General features: G+C 35.9%; 1 protein-coding gene across 1 annotated transcript in view; it reads right to left on the reverse strand.

Annotated features, from left to right (window-relative positions):
* SHOC1 (shortage in chiasmata 1) overlaps window positions 1-16,096 on the reverse strand; it is a 47,250-nt gene that overhangs the window by 8,971 nt on the left and 22,183 nt on the right. The window contains exons 12-19 of the mRNA XM_072360355.1: window positions 15,619-15,744; window positions 13,120-13,296; window positions 11,528-11,635; window positions 9,729-9,916; window positions 5,249-5,321; window positions 4,001-4,070; window positions 3,334-3,518; window positions 2,711-2,816 (exon numbers count right to left, since the gene is read on the reverse strand). Coding sequence (XP_072216456.1) covers window positions 2,711-2,816; window positions 3,334-3,518; window positions 4,001-4,070; window positions 5,249-5,321; window positions 9,729-9,916; window positions 11,528-11,635; window positions 13,120-13,296; window positions 15,619-15,744 — 1,033 coding nt within the window. The remainder of the gene's footprint in view (window positions 1-2,710; window positions 2,817-3,333; window positions 3,519-4,000; window positions 4,071-5,248; window positions 5,322-9,728; window positions 9,917-11,527; window positions 11,636-13,119; window positions 13,297-15,618; window positions 15,745-16,096) is intronic.

The following is a 16,096-nucleotide window of genomic DNA, read 5'->3' on the forward strand; positions in this document are numbered from 1 at the left end:
AACATATTTGTCTGTATCTCCCAGTAGCCTTAAAGAGTAACTGCAGCTTCTTTCAACAAAAGTAATGCTGTAGCTGAATAAGTAAAATTCTGTTATTCAATCTCAGTTAATTAAAATACCAGACTTTCTTGAAGGAAATGAATAGCATTCATCTCTTTATACAATTTTCGTGGTTCTTTGTGGTTTTTACATTGCGATCTTTCCCAAATGATCAAGTTAACTTTGAGGCACATTCAAAGAATAAACTGTAGAAGTCACATACTGAAATACCACTAGGCTAAGACTTGTAAGACTCCTGAGCCAACAGGACACATGTTGGACTAAATGACCTCAGAGGTCTTTTCCAGGATAGGTGGTCCTAATTCAATTACACTGTTAGCTTCATAGCACATGAACTTGACATACACTCTTTGAGATTATAAACAATGATATATTAGTAAAACTAAGATAAATAAATAAAGCAAATACTCACACTGATGTCTATGGGACAATAATTAAAATTCCCTTAACTTCTTTTGGAGTAATTGTGTGTATATTGTATTTCTTTCCTTCCTTTCACAATTGTGTTGCATGGGGAAAGCAAACCAGGTGAAAAATTACTGACTGCTGCTTGCATGTTGCTAAATGTTTTTTTGACTGAAAGAAAACAGCCAGTAGCCCAATGTTGTTTTACAAGCAATGCCAGCAAAAACTCACTGAACGAGCACTGCATGTTTAGAACTTTAGAAGAGTCTTGGCTGTTTGAGGTGGAAAGTAGAGGAGAAATGATAGTCACATTAACTGACTTCATCCCCAGGAAACACAAAGGACCAGAATCTGCTAAAACTTGTATGGACAGCATATTCAGCCGTGAGCTGAAAGGGGAACTGTAATAATCTCTGCAACTGCTTATTTATTTAGGTGAATGTGAAGAAGATCTGCTGAGAAACTACTGAAAGTCTCTGACTATTTAGCTAGTGGCCAAGCTGAATACTGTACTTGAACAGGTCCATCTTTAAAACTATATCTCAAACTGAATGTTCAAATTCTGAACTTGAAGCATTATTTTTTTCCTGTTAAACTGCAATTAGACAAATATAAAAAATTGGAAAGTCTCTTCAACAGCATGGTGAAATTAACAATGTGCATCCCTGGCACTGGGCTTGATAGGTGACATTGCTGTTTCTCTTTCTTTCATTTTTAAAAATTTTCTGGGTAGAAGACTGTTTTAATGTGTATTTATTACTAGGAAAGTAAAATACAAGAAAATTATGCCAAAGAAAACAATACATATGAGCAATGTTTTACAAATATGCAAATGTTTGTACAAGCTGAAGAGGTATTCAAAATTCAGCAAATATTAGATCTTAAATAAACAATGAAAGTATTTACTTGTTTACTTTTAACTTAGCCTCTTCTAAAAGCTGTGATACATCAGAAAATGAAACTTTCACTCTATCTGTAGTGTTTGGGTACTTAAAAATCCAAAAAATACAAAGCAATTATTGCGAAGAGTTAATACAAACTCTTCAAAACATAAAGAACTGGGGAAGCAAAAAATGTGTTTTGTTGATGATGCTGTGATTTTCAGGGAGAACAGACAACTAAAATAGTTGTTTTCATAAAAAGTTCCAGATCATCTTAAAAATAAAAAATATCAATGTATCCTCTGGTTGACACATGCGCAAATCTATAGAATAAATGCACTGACTTCAGAAGAAAAGCTATCTTATTGTCCCTTGCAAAGTTAATACTTTAAATGTGGCAATATACCTTACATCAGAAAGCTTATACATCTTTATCAATGATCCAGACAGTGGGATTGAGAGCACGTTTGCTGGTGACACCAATGGGAGTGGTGCAGTTGACACAACAGAAGGGAGGGCCACAATCCAAAGGGGCTCCGAGAATCTTGAAAATGGGCCAATGTGAACACAGGCTCACAAGATGTGAACACCTCAAACATGATTCAAGAAGGCCAATTGCAAAGTGTTGCATTTGAATTAGAGCAATTGCAGATATGAGTACAGACTAGAAGAACTCATTGAGAACAGCCCTGTTGAGAAGGCCTTTGGGTATCTGGTACACAAAGAGCTGTTTGTGAGCCAGCAGTGTGTGCTTGCAGTCCAGAAGGCCAACTAGATCCTGGGCTGTGTTAAGAGGGATGGCCAGCAGGGCGATTGTCCCCTTCTGCTTTGCCCTAGACATGGAGTTTTGGAGTGGGTCCAGAGGAGACCACGAGGATAATCAGAGGGCTGGAGCACCTCTCCTATGAAGACAAGCTGAGGGAGCTGGGCTTGTTCAGTCAGAAGATAATGCTCTGTGGGAGAACTCACTGCAGCCCTCAAGTACTTAAGAGAAGCTAATAAACAGCAAGGAGAGCTACTTTTTGTGTGGTGATAGGACAAGGGGAAATGGTTTTAAAATAAAAGAGGACAGGTTTAGATTAGATCCTGGGAAGAAATTCTTCTCTCAGAATGGTAGGGGACAGGCACAGGCTGCTCAAAGAAGCTGTGGATGCCCCATCTGTGGAGGCATCCAATGACAGGTTGAATGGGCCCTGGGCAACCTGATCCAGTGCCTGATTCAGTGGATGGCAACCCGGCCCATGCTAGAGGGACTGATCTGTAACATCCCTTCTAACCCAAGAAAGGGATCTATATCTTAGAAAACTGGTTCTACACCCTGGAAAGTAATTAGTCAGTAGGAGTAGCAGGTCATTTTCACTCACTGAGATTCCAAAAGCTGAAGAAAATCTGGCATACTAAGAAGACCTTCAGTGGTGAAAAACACATAAGGAATCTGTATCTCCAGAAGAGATGAACCATAGTGATTCCCTGAAACATTTTGCATACATAAGATAATAGTTTAGTCAGCAAAACTTTCAGAATATATTTCAGTACTTATATTGATGTATGTTCAAAATATGCAGCTTTTATTCATCCCCATTATAATGTTTCTGCTAAATGCTATTTTTTTTTTTCCCCAAAATTTATTTCTTCTGAATCCCTTTCAAGTTAAGCTGTAGCTTAGATTTATTCTCTTAGATTCACAGTGACTTTCTGTCAGTATGAGGAAGGGTAGATACAGCTTTTATCAACTGTCAACAACCTGTAAGCTTGGCAGAAGTGTTTTATAAGAGATCGCCAACACTTAGTACCATATTCTAGCCAAATATAAGATCATAACCCAAGAAAAACATCTTCCTATCTTTCTGTATAATATAATCAGCAATATTTGCCTAGTTTTATCCTGCATAATTTATGATTCATTCTCATCCCACACACAAATGCAGCATTTCACAGAACAGAAAATACTCTTCTTTTGTATGTCAGTCCAATTGTTTGCGCTTACCCATTTGTACTGCTTCAGGGAGGATGGTTTTATAAGTAATGTAAGTAATATTTAGATCTTCACATCGTCTTTTCCAGCAAGAGTTTTCAAAATAATCATATTCTATCACTAATGAGAAGTGTCTCCAAGGGAAGTCAGCTCCAATGTTCTGATTTTGTATAATAACACAGACATATCTACTGAGGATATATATATAAAAAAATAAAATAAAAACATGTTCAGGTACAACTGAAATAAACACATTTTACTTTGAAGAATTTCAGTTGTTTGAGGTCTGCTCAGAAAAAGAACTTACTCTTCCTAAATTTAAAAGCTGTAATTGCTTTAAAAATTCACTTAAAATTTAAAGCTGCACTCCCCCATACTCCAGCTATCTATTTAAACAATTCCTATCTTCCTGCATACTCATACTTTGTCATTGTTTCAGTGAGAGTCTTTATAAAACACTTATTTGCAATTGCAAGGGGAGTTCCTCTGAGTCTTGTAACCAAGCATTTTGCTGGAGTTTAGACAAAATTTTCTCCTCTCAGAAAGAAGCTGATGATCCATATTCTGAAAATTTATCCAGAACAAGATACTACAGTGATAACAAACAGAAGTTTTACTGAAGAAAGCCATGAGAAAGGACTTCTGGCTATGTTTTTTTAGAATCTACATTTAAACTTACTTGCTGATGATATCTTTATAACCCATAATGTTTCCTTTTTTCTCAGAATTCAAATCAATAGCTTTTAAACCTGCATGAAAATTATTAAAATCTTAATCAAATAAGTTGTCTTCTGCTGGTACAAAGCTAATACAGAATGAAGCACTTTTTGCTATTTAGTTTTAAATACCTGCATGCTTCCTGTGTGCTTTAAGTTCTGCAAATGTAACTGGAAGATGCATCTAGGAAAGTTCTTACTTATGTCAGTTGGATTGGCTTGTGTTTGAAATTAAGTCTCAAGTGAAAACAAATCAAGCACTTAACAGTAAACATTATTATAATTAGTAAAAACATTGTGAATGTCTGATAATTGTGAATACTCTGAAAGATAAGCTGTCATTTTTTTGGAGAGCAAAGGAAATTCAAATTTATTTTAATAAGCAGAAGAACGGTACAATACAAGATCTTGTTAACAATTAAGCAAAAAGTCACAAAAGTAAGTTTTAAGAAACAACATGAGAAGAATCAGTGGCTTGCTCTATACATAAGTGCTGTCTCAAATATCAATCCTTCTGAAACATACTTCTTTTCTACTGATTCTTCTGAATCTCCTATGTTGAAAAAGCTTGTATAATGATAACACAGAAGTAAAATGACAACAGGTGTTGCTTTATCAGTGAGGCTGGGAGAGAGGAAATCCATGTTTTTTTCTTGGTTGTAATAGTTTGTTTTTGATGATGCTCATGTATTTAGCCAATTAACATACAAGGTCAGCAACAAGTGGTGAAAGAAAGTCATGACCTACACCAAAATACTCACCTAAAGTCCTATTTTAGAGAGCTTACTTAAGACTTCTAAATTATCCTTAAACTTGGCATGCAAGGAGGAATACTTCTGACCTACAACCAACTATAAATAGATAATCTGATCAACTGATACAATTATACTAGGCAAAGGATGCCACACATACTTCATGTTCTGTTGATTACATTTTTGACTCAACACATGAACTCATTTTTGTAACAAGACATTATACCTGATGTCTCAAACAGGTGAAAATAAAAACTATAAATGAGGAGGGGTGGGGGGGGAGAGGAAAGGGAGGTTTATAGAAGAGTTTGGAAACAGAAAAATGTGAGTAATGTACATAGACATGCCCCAGTGTAGAGAAGGATCAGAGACATCCGAGAAAGCACTTAAAGAGGAAAGTAACTAAGCACAGAATACACAAACTTCTTCTTTCAAAACTGGATTAAAATAATTATTTACCTTCTACTCTAGATACAGTGTGAATGAGAGCTTCTTTTTCTCTTTCAGAGTCCATTCTTATTATGATTAGTATCTGGAAGGAGACAAGTTAAAGAAGTAAAAACAAACCACAAAACATTCCTTTCAGTCTACTTAATATCTTACTTTCACCTTTGGGGAAAAAAAGAAAAAAAAAAAAAGAAAAAAAAAAGAAAAAAATAGATTGACTAAGCAGGTGGCAAAAATGGAAATATCAGAATTTTCCATAATAACAAGTACACACAAATATTATTACAATATTTGAAAAATTACACCATGGAAGACGCCAGTACCATAATTCAATTTTATGGACAGGTCTCTTCTAATAGAGGTCTGAAATCTGAATTTTTAAATTAAAAGTAAAAATGATCTTTAAAGATACTAATTATACTACATTATTACTGTTGCACTGGACAGATCATTATTGTCACATTAGAGATGTTATCCCTATGGAGGCAAAACTTAAACTGAAGTTGCTTAGAATTAAGGTGGTGATGTACTGGAGGGAGGCACAACATTCTACCATACTAATTAGAAAGATTTTTCAGGCTGTAAATGGAGTGCTTTGAAGTATTATTTCTAAAGCCAGGTTACATTTGATAGTCACTAAGCACTGGTGAAGGTAGAAACGCTGAAAAGATTAGAATTCAGCAAATAACCACACAGTGGACACTACTGGAAAATGTGTTTACCTTATCCATAATTTTGAATGGTACAAATGGAATTTGTACTTGTATTAAATAATCAAAACATTTAAATAAGAATGTGTACGCACATACAGGACTTGTACCAGACATTCAGCTTCAGACAGGATGATACCTGAACTGGTATGAAATTTTATATTTACTTTTCATAGCACAAACAAGACAAGATTTTTAAGAAGGCATTTAACATGTCTAACTCTAAGACCTAAAGGCACAAGGAAATTAAATATGTAAATGTCAAAACCCTATTAGACCTTTTTAGAAAATAACTTCTGGACATCCATCTACCTGACAACCTTAAAAAAGACAAATTTCCACTTATTAATGAAGAGAACAGCCACCTGACAACCCTGTGGTTCCTTTCAAAACAGTTTTGGACATCTGTAACTTAAAATGCAGGTCTGTTTTTTAACTTCATCATTGAACCGCAAACTCAGGGCATCCTGTTGTGAGCTAGAGTACATGTTTTTAGTGGTATTCTACATAGTCGTGAGTAGAAATGAAACAAAATGAAACAGAAAGATCAGAAATTCATTTCAGATTCATTTCTTTTATTTTGTTAAGAAATTATTGCTTACAAAGGAGATTTTCTATTCTGTTACCATTAATAGTAACTTTGGCTCATTAAAGGATAAGTAGATTAACATGTTTCATATTGTACTAACAGATGCTGATGTGAAATGACAGAGTAGGAAATGGTTTATGTAATACAACTCTCAATTTGCATTAAAGCTAGAATACTTTTTTCTTTTCTGTTTGACTGGGACCTGTCACTGAATGTCAGTGAAGCATGAATGATCTTGTAATTGTGAATGAAATCACATATGCTCTAAAATTCTGCAGACACAAATTTAAGACAAACTGGCAAGTCAAAACTCAGTTATATTTCAAAATTTTAAAAACTGAATCTAGTGGAGTTCATAAGAAATACAGAATTGTCAATGAACTGACATTAAGATGACAAAGTTGTCAGATGTCTCCTAGTACGGTATGATCTTAGTAACAGAAAGCAAAATGCGTAATGATCAAGAATAAGAAAATGATGCTGAAATCGACATACAGGTACTGCTGAAAGGTGAGCATCAAAACAATCAATAATATTTTGTTTAAGGTGCTTCATATCCAATTTAAATTTCAATAGAATAGCTTATTGTACTTGACTTAGCACACTTATGATGGAGGCAATCCCACAAGCAAGTCAAGTGCGGGTTGGGCAATAAGTGCATTGAGAGCAGCTGAAGGGGCCTACAAGAAAGGTCAGGAGAGACTATTAATTAGGGACTGTGGAAACAGGACTAGTGGGGGAATGGCTTTAAATTGAAGGAAGGTAAATTTAGATAAGATATTTGAAAGAAATTCTTCAATGTGAGGGCAATGAAGCTGAGGCCCTGTCACAGGCTGTCTGGAGAAGCTGTGGATGCCCCATCCCTGGAGGCATTAAGGCCAGGCTGGGTGGGACCCTGGGCAGTCTGATCTGCTGGGTGGCAGACTTATTTACAGCATTGGGTTTGGAAATGAATGGTCCTTAATGCTCCTTCCAATCCATTCCATGATTCTATGACTCTATGTTTTTCTTTTCAGGAAAACTAAATCATCACATGTTCTCATAGCAGAATCAAAAGAAGAGCTGACGCATGAGAAAGAACTAAAATAAATGAAAATAAGCTTGAAGATTTGGAGATTTCTGGCTGTGTCTTCAATAGCATAAATTATACTGCAAAATGTCAGGGTATTTAAGTATACATATAGTATATTTATACATATTCTCATTTCTGCTTTACTATGTGAGAAGTGTTCTGCAAGTAAATAATAAATAATATGCAAATGAAAACAGTATTATTCCCTGCATGGAATCACTGACAATATTCACAAATGCAGAAAAAAACAAAACTTCTGTATAACTAATTTCTTCCACAATTCTATTATTAGTGCCATAACCATGTCTTACAGGTATTTACTCATATAAAAGAAATATGGAAAGTTTGGCCAGATGCATTTGTCAAGCAGAGACTGTGGATAACAATAACCACAGTGTCTGTGCTCTGAGCACCACTGCATCAATACACAGCTCTTACTTGTACTATGAGTTTTTGCACCAGAAGAAGATAAGAAGATTGAAGCTGCCAAAAAAAAGGTTATGATGCAATTTACAGTAATTGATATGACACAGTATACTTATCAGAGAAACAAATACCATCTGCAAAAAAAACAAAGCTCTTACAATTTAAAAGCTTCTATGCATGTTGTTTTACTCTTGCAGCAAGGGGAGATCCAAAGAAACACATACCTGCATTATTCCTGATAGGTGCCTTAAACTTTATGTTATCCTTAATTTTATGTTATGCCTCTCTCCTTTATACTTGAAAAGTATACTTTTCAGACAAAGTCCCTGGTGATTGGAAAGAGGGAAAAACCCCAACCATTTTTAAGAAATGGAGAAAGAAACATCTGAGACAGCCAGTACAGCTTCACAAAGGGTAGATCGTGCCCAACAGATTTAGTGGCCTTCTATGATGCAGCAGAGGATTTGTCTACTCAGTAGACAAATAAAGAACTGCTTTTATTTAGCTGGATTTCTGCAGGCCCTTTGATACGGTCCCACATCACACCCTTATCTCTAAATTGAACAAACATGGATTTGATTTCTGTATTAGTCAGTGGGTAAAGAGTTGGTTGGATGATTGCAGCCAGAGGGATGTGGTAAATGGCTCTATGTCCAGCTGGAATCTGGTCACAGCTGGAGTCCCCCAGGGATGTATCTTGGGACTGCTGCTCAACATTTTTATCAGTGAGATGACAGTAGGATCAAGTGTATCTTTAGCAAACTTGCTGACAACAGTGAGCTGAGTGGAGCAGTTGACACAGTAGAAGGAAGACATGCCATTCAAAGTGATCTGGACAAGCTTGAGAAGTGGACTAAAATGAACATAAAGACAATCAACAAGGCCAAGTGCATGATGTTGCAGTTGTTTTGAGGCAACCCATATGGAGCCCTGCAGAGAAGGACTTGGAGGTTCTGGTGGATGAAGGGCTGTACATGAGCCAGCAGCTCGTGCTAGAAGCCCAGAAGGCCAAATTTATCCCAGGCTGCATCAAGATGGCCAGCAGGGTGAGGAGGTGATTGACTCTTTCTGTTTTGCTCTCATTTTCCCACCCTGAGTACTGAGTCTAAGTCTGGGGCTGCCAGCACAAGGATGCAAAGCTGCTGGGGTGAGTCCAGATGAGGGCCAGAAAGATGGTCAGAGGGCTGGAGCACCTCTCCTACGAAGAAAGATTTAAGAAGCTAGGCTTGTTCAGCTTGGAGAAGAGAAGACTCTGGGGCTGTCTTTTTACAACATTTCAGTACTTGAGGAGAGTATGAAAGTAGGAGGGAGGCCAACTTCCTGCAGGGACAGAAAATGAACAAAGGGACATGGCTTCAAATTAAATGAGAGAACATTTAGATTGGATACTAGGAAGTAATTCCTTAATCCAATGCAACACATTTTCCAGAGAAGCTATGTATGCCTCATCCCAAAGGCATTCAAGGACAGATTAGCTGGGGCCCTGAGCAGACTGATGTAGTAGATGGCAACCCTGCCTATGGCAAGGATTTGGAATTGGATGATCTTTATGGTCTATTCCAATCTAAGCCATTCTATGATTCTGTGATTTTCCATATTTAACAGATGCCATTTCTCATTTAAAGATGGTTTTACAATCATCAATATACTTTAGACCAATTTCATTTGCTTAGAGAGACTGTTTATATTGCTAACCTTAACACTGTGTTCCTCTGCATAAGTCTGCATCCAATTTAACATTCGACACTGAAGCTCTGTTAGTTTGGGACTGGATTCATGTTTTTTCTGGCTGCTGTACTGTACAATCTTCAGCTGCCTCCAGATATTATTCAAACAGGATTCTAAGATGCTTTTATAGATATCCTTTGCTTTAGACAAGTATCCTGTTGACAAAACAACAACAAAAAAGGTAGCTGCAGAGACAAAGGACGTTTGTTAATATTTGGATGCCTAATATACATGTACACTAAAATATGTGAAGGTAGCTTGCTCAAAAAAGCTGAACATTTACTGGGTGAACAATAAGGAAGAATTCTGCTATTACTAGCTTGTATATAACTGCCATTTTAAAAATTGCTATACCTCCTGTAATATCTATGATTCCAGCTAGAGTTACAGAACATAATGCTTTGAAACATTGTTATATTTAATTTATATGGTTTTTAATTTAATTGTATGGTTTACACTAAAGAAGTTCCACTGCTTAAAGCTTTATTTGTCCTATGTGATGTCTTTTATACAAATGGTGAGCAATGCCAGGGGTATAAAAAAATGCACAAAGAAAAAATAGATCTAAGACACTTATGTGGTGAATCACACATCACTGCACAAGGTTATAATATTAAGTGAGAACTACAGGGCCTATGTAGAACTCAGTTTTCTAGTATCCTTTGTACATGTGCAGTATCTTGTGGCAGGTGCTGCTGGGATAAGGACGCATAAGTGTTGATCAACATTACATGGAGAAACATCTTTCTCCCTCCCATCCTCTTACTTTCTACTACAATATCAACAGAAAACAAAACAAACCTTTTTAGAACTCATTTGTTCATTCTGTATTTTTCTCCCCATTTTTTATTGCTAAGAAATGATTAGGCAAATACAAATCGATTTTTTTTCCAACATTTCGGTTTATGGCAAATGTTTTCCATTTTACATCATCTTTGAAGAAACACTCTCCATGACTGGATAATTGGGAAAAACTTTAGCTTGAATATCAATGCTTTTTTCTCTCCTACAAACACTTAGGGAACCTGATTTTAAGGCATCCAAAAAGCCATTAATTTATCTACTCTGGTAGATCTTTCTGAAAAATCACAGTACAATGAGAACTTGAGAAGCATGGCATTGTGACTTCAGGCATAAAATTAGGTGATAATGAATTTTTCAGATCCCAAATCTGATTAGAATAATAGCAGAGGAACACAAAATGGTCATTGTGAGTCCAGTACTGAGATCTGGATGGTAAATTCAAAACCCCAGCCTTATCATGTGTTTGTTAGACTTAAGATTTTGTTTGAAATAGCCTTGCTTCTAAGTACCTCATTTTCAATGAACCTAAGACCATTTAAGTGAAATTGGTCCATTTCAGAATGTGAATTGTATGCAACAAAGAGCTTGTCACTTTTGCATGTTCCCCAGTTTCAACACAGAGATTCCAATTAAGGCTTGTCATTTGGAAAGAAGTAAACACATTATGTACATAGATGCTCACATCAGCATAATAACACAAACAGTGGAATATTATTCAGGAACTGAGCCCATGTATGCCAAAGTACAGTCATTCATATCTAATAATGTAACAGAAATAAACAAGCAAAGGGAGAAGAAAATGACATGGAAACTACGCAGGATGTTTACTGGTTGTCAGCTTACACAGTTTACAGACATGAAAGACTGTAGAATAACAACAAAAACAAACAAACAAACAAAAAGAAACAACACAAAAAAACTATGAAGATTCTCCGTATCATTGTTCACTCACAAAAACAGACCTAGTGCTGTGTCCAAGCCACATGTTAACAGAAGGTCTCGACATGTCACCAGGAGATGCACCAGAGCAGCATGTCTGAACAGCACGATCTCTTTCTCATCTACTTTACCTTTACAAAGGGAAGACAGGTTTTGTTCATATAACATTTCAGAAATTACACAATAAATATGCAAGCAATTTACAAGAACTCAACATCTCAGAATTTTCCTTAAAACAGTTAAATAAGTATAAACTTGAAAGACTGTTCAAGAAGCAAAAGGCCTAACTTTCTCATGTTATCTGATCCACAGCAAGCATGGGGAATATATATGGCAGCATTTCTGAAAGCTGTGTAGGCATAGATGATGTTTGCTGGAGGATGGGACAACAGTTCCTCCAAGTCTGATGTTAAATTGACACTGCCTTAATGATTTTAGTAAGACAATTTTCAAACAGACACGGAAACTTATAAACTTCCTATCTTTTGATCCTTCATACTACTGCCTCATCTGACTAGTCAACAGCATGTTTTTATATACTCTTCTCAGAAATATTTTCCTTTCTGCAATTCACTGACATAGGTGCTCAGTTTTTCCCTCATGTATGGGTGAAGCGGACTGCTTCTCTTTCTGAAGCTCCCTCAAATTAAGAGAACTCTGCTGATCATACTTTTAATATGGTAATCCTATTGATCACAGGCTGCCATCTTGCAGAGACCACTAAAATAATTTTCGTTCATCTTGCTCATTTGCAATTTCATTGTCACTACTTTCATTCTAAAAAAGATACATTAAACCCAGAAAGTAATAACATTTGAACAGCTGAAATTTGTCACAGAGCTTGTGACATAAAATGCAGACTAGTCAGGCAGTAGACTGCTTGCTCTATTATTCTACAGGTATGAGCAGTAAAAGTAAAAACAACAAAAACCAACCAAACAAACAAAAAACAAAAATGCAGAATTCAAAAGCTTTCTATATCTTCCTCAAACAGTCTGTATTTTGTTGTGAACTTTGCCGCCCCTCTCATATCTGTAGCATAAAGATCTTTGGTTGTCACAGATTTATTATGATGATGATTAATATTATTATTATTTTCCTGGTTCATCAGAGTGTGCACATACCAGAAGTGAAGTTAGAAAAAAATGAAATCAATATGATTTTTTTCCTTCTGATTTCTAAAGTAAGCTTAGCATTGTTCATTTATTTTCCCTGTAGTCATGCAGATGTAAAAAACAAAACAAAACAAAACAAAAAAAAAACAAACAAAAAACAGCTACCAAAAGAAACAACAAAAACATGTGAACAGCTTTTCACCTTAAAATATCTAAAATAAATAAATAAATAAATAAAAAGTCTAAAACAAAACAAATGATTTTAACAGTTTGATATAGAAGCAACATTGTTTAATCATATCTAAAATATTTTACAATAAAATTCAATTAGAATATTTCTTGTGTTACAGTATTTAAGTTAAGTAGGAAATATTCTAGAAATAAAATCATACAAGACAAATTGCTGAAACTTTGTTACTTAACGGATACCTTGAGCTGTGTGTCACCATAGATACATATATTAGTGCTGCAGATGAAACACAGACTTTTTAAAAACATACCTTCTTTAAAATGATCACATATCATCTTCTCCTGTTGCTTTAGGAAAAATCTTGTGTGATCAAACTTAATGTTGTCAAAGCTCCAGCTTACAGAAGCAAGTACACCCAGATGTGTCAAATCTTTTAAAGCAGAAGTGGCCGCTTCTTTCAGCAGGCAGTATGCCTGGCATTGGCTTTCTGATTAAAAGAAAACACAATAGTAAAGTTTGGCTTCATGTACCAGATGATAATACTCAGAACACCAAGCAAACACAAAGAAAGCTACAACATTAACAGAAAAAACAAGTGCTCACTAAAGATCCTGCTGGGTCATAGAATTAAGCTACTCCTCACAGTAGGTAGCTGTATTATTTCATCCATCTCATAAAGAGACCCAAATACATGATGGATAGTTAGAATTTTATGACTCCCTCTAAGTTTGAAATATTACTACATTGTTTAATTATCTTTGTCTATTCTGTAGCCTAAGATTAGACTTAGCTGACTTAATTTCATTTGTTATGATAACTTCAACTTCTTCCCTGGCATTCAACTTCTGATATTTTTGGCTAGCAACGTCAAAGAAATTGATCTCTTAGAAACAGAGTGAAATACTTTAATACCCATTATCTTAATATGCTCATCATAATAGTTGAGTTGATCTTTTTAAGAAGATGAGAGCTCAGTGATTCTTTTCTTCTAAGAATTTACTATTACTTTCCAAAGTATATTCAGCTGACCTACACAAATCACGTAATTCAGCTAGCTGATGACCTAGGCTTATTTGGTCAGAGTATTACTTCCTAACAATTAAAAAAATTCATTAGACATCCAAACCAAAAATTACTATCATGACAAATTTTTCATTCTGTGTGAAAATAGGTCAGATACTACAGTATTTTGGATGCTCATTGTAAAATTGAATACAGGCATTCCTGCACTGATCTAGCATTTTGTTTTTAAAACATAATTCTACTCATCTATCCTCATTGTTTCACTATTAAAAAAAAAAAAAAAAAAAAAAAAAAAAAGTGTAAGTGAATCTTTCTAACCTCTATTTTGGCTATGACTTGTATTTGAGAAATATTTATTTCCATCATATGCAAGGCTATCACGGAATGGATTGGGTTGGAAGGACTTAGAACCCACCCAGTTCCAACTCCATGCCATGAGCAGGGGCTGCCACTCACCAGATCAGGCTGCCCAGGGCCCCATTCAACCTGGCCTTGAATGCCTCCAGGCATGGGGCATCACCTTCTGAGTAAGGAATTTACTCTTAATACTTAATTTAAATCAAAGCCTTTTCAGTTTAGAACTATAATTTCTTGTTCTATAACTGCATTTGCCTGTAAATGTCTCCTTCTTCCTTATAAGCACCCTTTAAACACTGGAAGATCACAATGAGGTCTCCTCTGAGCCTTCTCTCCTTCAGACAGAAAAAATTCAGCACTCTCAGTCTTTCTTCATATGAGAGATTCTTCAGATCTCAGCTCATTTTGTGGTCCCCCTCCAAATTTGCTCTTATGGGTCCACATCCTTCTTGCGCTAAAGGCTTCAGAGCTAGATGCAGTACTGTAGGTAGGGCTTCACAAGAGCAGAGGAAGACAATTACCTCCCTCAATCTGCTGGTCATGCTTCTTTTGACACAGCCCAGTGTAGTACAGGCTTTCTGGACTGCATATGCACACTGTCAGCTAATGTCTAATTTTTCATCTACCAGTACCCACAAATCCTTCTTTGCAGGGCTGATCTCAATCCTTTAATCCCCAAATCTGTGATATTGTTTTGGATTGCCCCAATCCAGGTGCAGCATCTTGTACTTGGGTTTGTTGAAGCACAATGAAACACTACATTTCAAGGGCTGTAATGGAGTTGGGCGTGCTTTGTATGTGTTTAGTTTGAGTCCGTAAAATATCTTGGATAAATATCTTTTTAATATTTATCTACCAGGAATGGTTTCTATTTACAGCTCCTACTGTATGGCAGAACTGTAGTGCTCAGGGCATGTTCTTTGACGTAATCCCTTAAAAAAATACAGCAGCACTGAGTAAGGCTCAGTCATGTATTAGATAAACATGGAGCAAATTGCTATTGTGTGGATGTAGCATGGTTACTTTGTTGAACTGGACTTCATTAAAGACATTTTCACTGCTAATCCATCCTGCCTCCTATTCTCTCATTTACTCTGTGGAAAAATTTGCATTTGTTATTTGAGAATACTGATTAACCTGAAGAGATTTCGTGTCAGCTGACTTGGGTCAGACATAACTAAAAACTTGCATTTTTTTGTTTGCATGTCATCTGTCTTAGTGTTAAATCATAGTTACATAGCCTGTTCTCACACCAGTGTACACAATGCACAAAATGTACACAAACATTTCTTTTGAATGTCATCGGTCACAAGGACGATAGTAAGCTTAATAATTTCCGTATTTGACTGGCAGTTTTTAATAAAAAATGATAATATGCTACAGTAGTATGCATCTGTAGCCCTATAAAGTACATCAAAAATTAGTATACCTGATGCTTGAATTTTGACTATGACACTGCTGTCATTCTCTTGCTCTTTTTTCTCCGTTCTTGCAGGCTCACAAACAGAACTGTCCTCTTTGTGCTCAGGTAAATGCAGTTCTTCAGGCTGCAGCACTGAGTCATTAAATCAGGGATAAACATTTTGTTACAAACATAACAAAACCCTCTCAATGAAGAAAACTGTTTTGTAAATGACTTTACATGCAATAAAAGCTTTTCAAATTAAGTAGCTTGTAAGACAGATACAGTGTTTTCTTTCCACAAACAGTTTTCTTTCCATGGTCTCATACTACAGAAAAAAGCACTGAGATAGACCAAGACATGGCAGCGTCAGGCTGCACTTCCTAGGAAGTGAGGCACTAACAAATTCTCAGTCAGTGTGAGTGAAGATGCTAGATAATGAGCAAGTATGAGCAGAAAGGATTAGATAACATAAGCAACCCAGAAAGAACATGGAAACAGCAAA

The sequence above is a fragment of the Excalfactoria chinensis genome, chromosome Z (genome assembly GCF_039878825.1).
Source record: "Excalfactoria chinensis isolate bCotChi1 chromosome Z, bCotChi1.hap2, whole genome shotgun sequence".
NCBI lineage: Eukaryota > Metazoa > Chordata > Aves > Galliformes > Phasianidae > Excalfactoria > Excalfactoria chinensis.